Below are 11088 nucleotides of genomic sequence, written 5' to 3'. Positions count from 1 at the left end.
CCACAGAGCAAAAGTCCATCCCCCAAACTCTTCCTTCCACACATAGGTGACAAAAGCCTCTTTCTTACCCACATTAGATTTTAATTTTTTCATTGGAAAAGCCAAACATTTCACATTAATGACACGGTCAAAATTGATACCATTGCGTTTAAACATAACATGACAATCATTTAATAGCAAATACTTGTTTCGTTTTTCTTTATATCACAATTAGGGATGTATTATTTACACATCATGTTACTTACTAGCATGAATTGCTTCGTCCTAAAACACAGAAAGCACACTTGATGTTTACACTTATTTGTAAAATTACGAACATGTAAAATTTTATTGTCTTCCTGCACGTAAAAACATTTTTGATTAAAGACTGACAAAGCATCGTAAAAACAAATTCGTAAAAATAAACACCTGTGATGTTTGAGGAAGAAGAGAAATATAGACTATATAAAGACAATTTGCTTTTTATAGATGTCCAACAATTCAAACGAGATTTCAAAACGTTGGAGCTCACGTTTTAAGTCATCAGAAATGTACAACAAATAGATCAAACTTTAGCATTTATATGTGACATTCAAAATTTATTGTAAAATATATCCGCAATCACTCCATTTCGGGTTTGAAGAGAAAAGAAAGCAGAATTCAAAATGTTACAAAATCGCATTATTGCTGTTATTAACGGAATAATTATATAGCAGTAAATTACACAAAATTAAGTGTCATTTCCCAAGCAAGAGTGTTAGCCTATGCAAATTATATCTAAACTGTCGTTTTTATAACCATACTATTTTATACATAATGTAATGATTTAAAACACTGAAATAGTAGCATTCAAAGCTATCATAGCTGCACATTTACTCCAGTAAATTAGAGGTATTCTATTGTTTGTGAGCAATAGATAGACCCTGGATGACACTGAATAAAAATAAATACAGTCACCAAAGAGAAGGTGTGCTATGACCTGTGTGTTGAATATGTGTGATGTAAACATTTCAGAATAAGTTTGCTGCATAAACGGCATGGCATTTCCCCAACAATTATTCTCAAAGCAGAGGTGCAGAAAAAAGAAAGCTGCCCTCCCCCATCCAAACAATCAATAATCAAACAAGCTTGCCAATTGATCAAAGCTTTGTTGCTATGGAGACGCAACAAGTAACTCATCTATCAATAACCCCTCATTCCAATTACATTTGTATAGACATTAAGCAGGATACACAGTGTGCCAAAAGGACACTTGAAGCTAGCATTAACCATCTAACCTTAATATCAGAATTTGTAAATATCTGTGTATTAAACAAAGCTAAGAATTTGATTTTGTCTTGTTATTTCCGAGACCTTTCACTCTTTTACATTGTGTTTTTAACTTATTTTTAAATGACCTAAAAGTTGCCTGAAAACAGACAATTATTAAAAGAAACTGATGGATGGTAAAAGTTACCTCACAAAAAGACTGAATTTTAAGTTTGTTGATAAAATGGCAACAAAAGACTAATTATTTTCAGTTGTTTTGAATTTACTTAACGTGTTTAAGTAAAATTATTTAGTCTTTTTCTGTGAACTAGTGACATTTCTAGTGACATTAGTTGAAAACAAGATAAATGCTAGAATATAATATGGTTTGATTTATTTTGAATGGCCTTTAGTCACAACATAGTTCTTACATTTTGTGTTATTCCATATTGATGAGTTTACTAGTATATTAATATTAATAAAGACATTTGGATGTTTATGATGAGTCAATCTTTGTAAATGGTATACGCACTTGCCAAATGGGTAAGATGAAGGAAAGATGGTGATGGTTTAAGCATAATCAAGGTGTGCAAATGCAGAATCAGATCATCTCTTTCTCATGGCGACGGCAAACCAGGTACAGTACGTAGAAAGTTTTCTTGACTAACAATGTATATAGAACAGATTGAATTTTAAGTTGTACATATGTGCATTATATCAGAAACACATGACAGATTCCATGACTGCTATAGTCGTCCAGGTCACATTACAGGTGTAGCTTACTTGGGTACACTTGTTGACTTGTAATGTCATCATATTGTTTATTTATATGTCTTGCTTTCATTCTTAGTCTACTTGTTTGTATCTTGACCAGAAAAGTTTAAGTCAGGAATTATTTGTGTACAGCTGTAGGTAAGCAACTTTCCACAGATTCACTTTTCACAAACACTTTCCACAGATTCTCATCAATTGTGTATTACTTTGAATGTGTAGAAATGAAAATTTTAACAGAACTCAGGAATGACAAAGTCAGAGAATGCAAAGACGCATGAAAGTTTTGAAAAAAACATTCTTATTATTTCATTAAATATTGATTTTTGAATCGATCCTAAAATACATGCAAACATATGTATTTTGTTGCCCATATGTGTGTTTATACATGTCTGTGTATGTGTATGCATTTTATGTCATACTATTTTTAAGATCTACTGTATTTTGTTTTCAACTAATGTTGTTTTTCTTGGGGGGGGGGGTTGTACAGCCGCTTTGATGCAATGCAAATTGTAAAGGCGCTATAAAAATAAAATTGAATTGTTTAAACGTGAAGATGAACTTGTTTTCTTTGCAGTATTCAAAATCTGTAAACATTGATTTTTTTGTTATTTTGACTGTTATTTTGAATTGGGAGAAATGTTGTCACTAGTTCAAAGAAAAATACAAAATAATTTTACTTAAACACGATAAGTAAATTCAGAACAACTAAATAATGAGTCTTTTCATTCTCTGCAGCTGTATATGTTGCATTGTCTATTTTATTTACATTTTTTCTTTCCTTAATGCATCTTTCAGAAGGTTTATTATCTACCTCACCTGTTTTTTGAACTCTCCATATCTCTTGTCTTTTATAATGTTTGTATAAAAGCAGAAGAACATACTGAGAGGTACATGTATGACACTGCTCATATTTTTCAATCTATTCATCACGTTGCGCAGAGCAAACAAACAGTATGCCCAATTGATCTCTTTAATATAAATACATTAAAAGAACCTAGATTTGTGCCCAGATGTGTGTATGATCGCTAGAGGCATATGCTGCTGTATTTTTTGTTGAAATAAACTGGTCAAACATTGGTTAAAACATAATTTACAGTGGTTGTTACCAGATGGAATCATTGATGGAGAAAGTAAATCTCAACCAGATGATGAGAAATGGACTGTATTAAAGATGCTGGCATGTTTACATAAAGCACTTCTGCTAAGAAATGTGTGATAAGCAAAGTAATGTTTTAATCCAGTGGTTCCCAATTCCAAGCTTGGGCAAATAAATCATTACACATTTGCATGTCTCTTATTCAAATGCAGTTCCTAAGGTGCAATTTCATTACATATGCACAAGAGTTACTGTGGAATAGATTTCCTGATATTGCCAGATTTTCAGAGTTTCAACATCATTATTGACCCTGGGACAACATTTCAGTCAACCAATTTGATTTGAGGTCTCAACCAATCTGATTTATGTTACCCGAGGAACACTTGTAAAAAAGTTTAAGCACTTTGGGATCACAGGGATCAGAAAACACAACATCAAGGAATCAAGGGCATTAGAGAAATGAAGTCTGTGTGTTGAAAGATCTTTGAGTCTTTGCAATGTTTCGTACAACAGGACTGCCCCCAAGTGACCAAAGTTGCCATTACCGTTGAATGCATAGAGACAAAACTGATTTGTCATCAATTTTAATATATGCAATACCTGTCAAAAGTTGAGGGTCACTGACAATTTTTTTAACCTATACCATCTTTAGGTTCAATAGGTTTTTATACTTCAACCAAGTTTTTAGACTTGGTTAACAGTGATGTTAATCCAACAGTCCAACTAATTTCTGAATTTAGATTTATTAACATAAGTATAGTTATTAATTGTATTTTAAAGAGTTTTCTTGTTGGGTGGAGCTGTTGAATGTCAACGAATGTCAATGAAACTTGATTTGGGTCAACAGGCGCTTTTCTACAATATATGTACTGAGAATTCCAATCAATTAACAAACCTGATACCAACTGTCCCATAGATTTAGTTTCTTAAACTAAAATTATGGGGGAAAAAACACACTCTTTTCTACAGAAATAGAACTGCAGCATCTTGTTCATATCTGTAGCTTTTGTTAACATGCGGTAAGTTAATTTGGCGAACTATAGATGTTGTGTGAACTTCAGCCCATTACTGTGGTCCTCAATGTCATCTCAAATTCTCACGGGGTTGTCATCATCATGTCTTTACAAGTGGGTCATCTGAAATCTTTGTAAAAAGCTGTATCCAAACTGAAGCTGGCATAATCTGTAGTTGTCTTAAATTGGACATCCCAAAGTGGAAAAAGAAAAGGACAGAAAATAATTAGCATGGCTGCTGTTTATAAACATTTAAAGCAAAAGACAATAATTTGCAATTCATATTAACTACATGAAAACTGGTTGAGATGCATTATGAGAGTTTGCAATAATGTAGTAAAGTGCTATAAAAATACATTTCATTTCTGAATGAAATTAGATTTCAATAAAGACAGAAAACGACATGTCCCATAATTCCACTCTCCTACATAACGTCATTTAGCTTCGCCTTTTATTGTTGTTTCGAAAGTGCGCCATATAGCGGTCCAAATATTCCATATTGTGGCTTTAAGGTTCAAAAACACAGTTTTTTCCACATACCGTGCATGTTTGTAGCTCCTCTTTGCCCCGCCTCTCTGAAACGTGCAGATTTTTGACAAAGCTCATCGCTCTGAAAAGCAAGGTGTGCTATGATTGGCCAGTTAACCAGTGCGTAGTGATTGGCCAAATACTGCAAGCATGTGACAGAAATGTAACGCCTCTTATCATATTTGGAACATCAGGTTCCAAAGCAATTGTATTGACAGGTACGCCCACCTTACTTGCGTATACATTTGGGCGGTCTTAGTCAACTCATACCACGAACTGACGTGGATTTGTGGGGGTGTGGTTACACGAGGCGTTTCAGGCAGGTCTGGGTGAGCATTCGCTTTTAGATAGAATGCATCTTTTATTGCGACACTTTAATTTTTGCAATTTTATGTGTCTATTACATGCATGGGCAACTTATAACACACCAAAGACACAGAAAAACAGGTGTTCGCGCCATATGACCCCTTTAAAGATCGCGTATCACAGGCAGTTTCTGCCAATCTCATATTAATCTTGAGTGCCTATACATGAGTATTGCATACGTTGTATCTTGGAAGAGTATTTAGTTTGATCAAATGTATAAAAGAGAGATACGGCTGTACGATTATTTCCGGAAAAACACGAGCTGCTAGAGGTGGGACTAGTGGGGAGAGTGGGATGGAATTACAGCAGAGCAAGCAACACATCATCACATTAATCCCTTTGTGTTTTGTACATTATGCAAGTACACGCCGATTGCCAACAAAACACAGACATATGGCTTAGCTTGACATACTGGTTGCGTGCAGTTCATGTCCGGCATCTTTTAGCACTGGGACCGCGCAGGGGTGGACTTACCATTAGGCAAAGGTAGGCAATCGCCTGGGGCCCCGAAGGAAGGGGTGGACTTAACCAATAAGCCATGTCAGCAGCCACGTAGAGGTCCGTGTATCTTTTGGCCATTTGATTGTTCTTTTAGAAACGGGTATTAAAAAACAAAAAAAGAGTGGCTCTCTGATTTTCGTTTTAAAATACAAAAATTGAAATTGAAATACGAGGCGTTTTTCTTTTTCATGGTGAAAAACGGATGAGCAAAATTTAAAAAATGATTTGATTTGCATTTTATATTTCGAATAACAAAAAGTAAAATCACAAGAAAACAGAAATGAAAAAAGGCCCGTTTATTATATTCCGAGACCGGATGTGGTCATCTGGTCTCATTTACATGACAAACGTGTACCGACAGGCCCCTTTGGGTTGTGGCTAGTAGGGATAGGCCATCAGGGTCGCCATCTTTGATGTGGCAAAAACACATAAAAGTGAACGGGAAGCTGCTCTCTTTGGCGATTAAAATAACAATTACGTTTACGTTTCTTAACAGATTGTAGTGGTTTATCTACATGGAATATAAAAACAATATGTTTTTAGTTACGTTTAAGCTTAACCATCAATACCTGCAACCGAAATGTTTCTGTATTACACATAAATCGTAAAGCCTTGAAATCGGTTGAGAAATTTAAATTTTATTGTTTTTTATCCAGAAAACACACAGCTCCACCAGTCACTTGGTATGTGTACCAATGGAACTGTTACCATGGTAGCGACTGTGACGTACGACCCAGCAGCCAATGGACTACGCTTAATGCCAAGCGCCAAATTTGGACGGAGCTGTCGAACGTTAGAAAAATAGAATAAAGTACTAACATAACATTTCTGTGTGTAATCGACTGTGATAACGTTACATGGACATGGAGCAGTACGTCGTTTTCCGAAACAATAAAAGATTGTCTCTCAGGGAAGAAGACATGACAGCAGAAAAACTTAGTCGCATATTTCAGGTAAAAAAAATAATCAAGCTAGCTTGCTACCAGCTAGCTATAACGTTAGATCAACTTGAGTGGAAAATTTAGTTATGTTAAAAGACAAACATGCCACATACAAAGATGTTAGTGAGGCTTACGTTAGCCTGTTTCGTTAACTTAACCCCACTAAAGTTATGGACACGTTGTTGGGTAACGTTAGAAGTCCGCCTCCTGGATTATCCCTTAAATAATGTAACAGTTATATTTATAACTAACATAATTTAGAAATTTAGCATTTGTAGGAGTTTCCTCTCAGTAGTCACTGAAAAATATGAATTGAGAAAGGTTTGAAATTAAACACTAACTTTAGTGGTTTTGTCTTATGAATTTCTTGGCAGGTCTCAACTCATAGTCTATACATGACTGACGACACAAATGTGGCCATTTTTCCTGGAGCATCAGGAAATTTCAACACATTCGACCTTACTCCAAGAGCTCATTATGAGATTCACGGTGAGGATGACACCTCACCAGCTACAACTAGCACAGGCCAACGTTTTACATTCACGCGAATGCCTGCGACTACTTCTAGTTCAACCGCACAGCGGACTGGCACAGCCCCCCCAAGAGCCACTGTCTCTAAAACATGTCAAAGGTAACGTTGGCCTAAATTGCTATGACAGACATTTATATTTTCAAAGTTACCAATTATGGGAAATAAAATATAATTGCAAAACACTTGAACATTTGATGATATTTAATATGAGATCGGTGACCGTGTAATTAGCTACTTGTTTTCCCCCTGACTTTTCTTTTCACTTCCTTGGCAAAGGTTGTTTTAGCAGTGTCTTTCTTTCTGGCAGCAAGATTTTGCTAAATGTTTTGCAAGGATTTAGATGAAACTTTTTATGCCAGTTAGCTCAAAAATACAAGACCAACAAACTGAGCGCATTTTGTAGTAATTGTTGATATAGTGAAAGTGAGTGAAGTGAAAGTGACCTATTAGTCAGATATGGTGACCCATACCTGAAATGTGACCTCTGCATTTAACCCATCCAGAGAGTAGTGAACACACGCACAGCAAGTGGTGAACACACGTACACCCGGAGCAGTGGGCAGCTATCACTGCAGCGCCCGGGGAGCAAGTAGGGGTAAGGTGCCTTGCTCAAGGGCACCTCAGTCGTTACCTGCCGGCTCTGGGAATCGAACCCGCAACCTTCTGGTCACGAGTCCGACTCTCTAACCATTAGGCCATGACTGCCCTTATACAGAGTACATTAATCATTGCTAGGATTATGAGTGCCCATAGCAAATTTTTTTCCAGATCAATTTTCCTTGCTGAGGTGGTTGGTGGGAGGTTGAGCCCCAGCAGAATGGTGGTGGTCCGGTTTTCAGAATGTGAGGCTACCCTCCAGGGGATCATCGGAAAAGTGCAAGATGCCATTGGAAGTCATGACCCCATGGTATTAACTGATGCGCAGGGGAATGCAATTTTGGACTCAGAAGGTACAACAGGTGGGAAACATTAATTTTGTTTTACTGTTAAGTCTTTACTTTTGTGATTGAAAAGTAGATGGCACATGATTACTCATGACTGAACCAACCACTTAAGAAACGTTTTTTTTCCTGGTTTTCACCCTAGCTGTTAAGGGTCACAATACTGGAAACAAAATGCGCGTAAGATTCTTGCTGTACAAGAACAGGCTTTCCAGGAGTTGCAGAGAACAAAAAGGAGGAGAATGAGGTAATCTTAAACAATCGTATTACTCTTATATGTCTAATAATTGAAATGCATTGTTTTTTTACTTGCCTTTGTTGTTCAAACTATTGAAACAATTTTTTTTTTCAAATCAGCACCTGCCTATCCTGTTACTGCTTCAGTTTTACAATGGCTTTTATAATGTTTGGGACAAAGATTTATTTGGCTCTCATGGTTTCTTATATATTAAGCCTCTTAACATATTCCCATAATCGGGGATGGAAATTGAGCTTGCCCACATCCCCTTGTCATTTTGTTTTCTAATTTGTCAAACAAAAGGTTAGGCTTTTACCCCGCCACCACTACCAACCCCACTAAAAGCCTTGCTTTTGTTATTTATCTATTTTGTTTCCCTTGTAACAGCCGAAAAGATGAAGATGCTGCAGGCATTGGAGAGATTACTGAGAAAATAGAAGAGCTTGTACTGGCATCACAGAGCCTACCAGATATCACTGCAGCAGTCAAAGAGCTCACCAACCTGGCTGCAACTCAAAGAGTCATCCTCACTCCTTCCCAGCTGCAGACCATCAAGCAAGGGTTCTGCTGTGTTGTTTGTATGAGTAGGTATCCCAGTAGATGGTAATTGTCCCACTTGTAAAATAATTTTGGATCCATTTTGTGTAGTGTGTCCCAGTTTGAGATTTCCAAATACACATACATTATTACATTCTCTAACCAAGGTCAGCTGTCTCTAAATCACTTCAATTAATTACATGTACTGATTCAAAACTTTGTTATTGTATCATTACACCATTGGATATTACACAAAGACATTTTTAAAAGCATTAAAGTTGAGTAAAAAGGAAATACTGTCAACCGGTACATCAAGAACATTTTAAGGACAAATAGACACACACAATTAATAGTTTTTCTCATTTAATTTTTTTTAGAGTTCATCGAGGAGCCAGTCTTCACAGAGTGCTGCCGAAGCATTATTGGCTGCAAAACATGTGTGGAACAGTGGCAGGAGACCTCTGTGCACTGCGCAAAATGCAGAGGGAACACCGCAGGCAATAACATATTCGAAATTAATGGTGTGTCAGAAGCATTAGCTGTTCTGAGATCTCTTTTTGAAGAGGAGTAACATTTTGCACTTTTATACTCAGAAATAGGCATGTTGTGTTAGTTTGTCTTAATGATTCAAAAATTTGGCCCACAGTTGTTGTAGTCATATTAATTTATTTACATGTTTGGGCTGGATGATGTCATTAGTGTTCATTGTTCTTGTTACAAATTTACATTCTGTTCAAATAGAGCAAATGGCTTTTCACACATTGCGCTGAGTTGAGGTTATAAGAAAGAGCAATGCCTGTTTGTATGGAGCAAAGTCATTGTTCACTGCTCTAGAGAACAAGTCTGAAATGTCTGGATATTGCTCGGCAAACTGATTCTCAACTGTAAGTTTGTCCTGTTCAGTTGAAAATGGATCAACTCCAAAAGTTGAATGTATAGTCAGTGAGGATCCCAGCTGTTGGCTGTAAAGGTCTGCTGCGTCAACTGCATGAGGCAACAGCTCCTGTGGGATTTTTTTGGGACATCCACGGCCAGCCAAGTCATTTGGTATACCTTTACCTGTAAAATAAAAAACATACTGTTGGTCTTAAAACTTGTGAATGACTGTTGTAAATATTGTAATCTTTGCAACACGGTTTTATTTCACCTGGAATTCGGTGAGCATTCCATGACTCCACAAGCCTTGTAAGACCAATCTGGCACAACTGCCCAGTCAGGTTGGACACACAGTATCTCACAAGGCTGTCGTTCATATCTATTTCCTCTTGATCCACCAAGTGAAGAAGAGCCGTCTTCAGCGGATAGTTTACACGATTATTTACTTCAGGCCAGATACGTTCAACTATATGATTCTGAATTTGCAACAAAGATTCATCAGTCAATTTGTGGTAGTGGTAAATTTGAAAAATATGTTATGATCCATTTGGTCACTATGCAGAATTCCTATTAAATCTGTAAACTTATCAACTCTTTATTCAAGCTGACAGCTTATGAGGAATTCTGCTTAAGGATCACTTTCCCAAATGGAATGTAACATAAAATACACAATGCTCATCATGTAACTAGAATATAAAAGCAGGCATACAAGTATTGTGGTGCTGAAGCAACTACAAAAACTATTGAACTGTACACTTGTGGATGAAGTCTGTAAATAAGGCCTTTTCTCCAAATTATGGCGATGAGATGTCAGCAGCTCCTGCATAAAGAGCGTCAAATAAAACTCCTTGCCATGATCTACTCGCACCTGGTCCCACATACCATAGGCAAGTACTGCAGGCCTATTGGATAAAAAAACAGTTTTTTTTTTACTTTAAGCGTAACCATTCCAAATCAGTTTTTCGCAGTACAATATGGTTCATAATAATGTAGACGTTCTACAACAGTTTAGTCACATTCTATAATGTGGTATCCTTGTGTATGCAATCCCTTAAGTGTCCACAACAATACAGGCTGTTACCTGAAAACATCTTCAAAGATGGAAAGGTTGTTTTTTATAGGCATTGTAGAATGAGCAACAACCTTTTTGCTGAAGCCATCAATGGCTAAAACATGGGTGACCCCAAACATAGCCAGTTTTTCATTTTGGTCCATATGGGCCTTGTGACCCATGTAATCAGCTTGATATGGTATGGGGTTGAGATTGCAGGCACCCTGAAAGAAACAGGAAAACGAGCTAAGTAACTGTAGCTAAATAAGCATCTTAAAAACACATTAACTCATAGTTACACATAAATTACACAAGTTTGATAATGTAAAATATTAATGCTGAGACAGTACCTGACGTCTTGCTTCATGGTAAGGCTGATGCATTGTTTTGAGCATTGATCCAATTCGTGTCTCTGCAGCATGTATTCCTTTCGTGGCGAGATACCCCTTCATCATCCTTCTTCCATA

General features: G+C 36.7%; 2 protein-coding genes across 2 annotated transcripts; one reads left to right on the top strand and one right to left on the bottom strand.

Moving 5' to 3' along the window:
* The first annotated feature begins 5637 nt into the window (after positions 1-5637).
* On the top strand, positions 5638-9265 carry LOC130558661 (uncharacterized). The gene is made up of 6 exons (XM_057341227.1): positions 5638-6458; positions 6821-7077; positions 7747-7937; positions 8073-8166; positions 8545-8741; positions 9072-9265. Exons 1-6 carry the CDS (start codon positions 6363-6365, stop codon positions 9263-9265), a joined length of 1029 nt encoding a protein of 342 aa, XP_057197210.1. The 5' UTR covers positions 5638-6362.
* Positions 9266-9448: 183 nt separating this feature from the next.
* On the bottom strand, positions 9449-11082 carry LOC130558662 (uncharacterized). The gene is made up of 5 exons (XM_057341228.1): positions 10972-11082; positions 10652-10845; positions 10325-10472; positions 9842-10046; positions 9449-9753 (listed from the first exon to the last, which is right to left on the bottom strand). The coding sequence occupies exons 1-5, from the start codon at positions 11074-11076 to the stop codon at positions 9449-9451; spliced, it is 957 nt and encodes a 318-aa protein (XP_057197211.1). The 5' UTR covers positions 11077-11082.
* Positions 11083-11088: the final 6 nt, after the last annotated feature.

The sequence above is a fragment of the Triplophysa rosa genome, linkage group LG8 (assembly GCF_024868665.1).
Source record: "Triplophysa rosa linkage group LG8, Trosa_1v2, whole genome shotgun sequence".
Lineage (NCBI taxonomy): Eukaryota > Metazoa > Chordata > Actinopteri > Cypriniformes > Nemacheilidae > Triplophysa > Triplophysa rosa.
The sequence above is the reverse complement of the archived record's forward strand: the minus strand, read 5'-3'. Positions and strand labels throughout refer to the sequence as shown.

Coding starts and splice junctions, on each gene's coding strand:
- LOC130558661 (XM_057341227.1), top strand. CDS start 6,363: ATGGACATGGAGCAGTACGTCGTTTTCCGAAACAATAAAAGATTGTCT. Junction 7,078..7,746: donor GTCTCTAAAACATGTCAAAG/GTAACGTTGGCC, acceptor ATTTTTTTCCAG/ATCAATTTTCCTTGCTGAGG. Junction 7,938..8,072: donor GGACTCAGAAGGTACAACAG/GTGGGAAACATT, acceptor CTAGCTGTTAAG/GGTCACAATACTGGAAACAA.
- LOC130558662 (XM_057341228.1), bottom strand. CDS start 11,076: ATGATGAAGGGGTATCTCGCCACGAAAGGAATACATGCTGCAGAGACA. Junction 10,047..10,324: donor TACAGACTTCATCCACAAGT/GTACAGTTCAAT, acceptor TTGCAAATTCAG/AATCATATAGTTGAACGTAT. Junction 9,754..9,841: donor GAATGCTCACCGAATTCCAG/GTGAAATAAAAC, acceptor TTTATTTTACAG/GTAAAGGTATACCAAATGAC.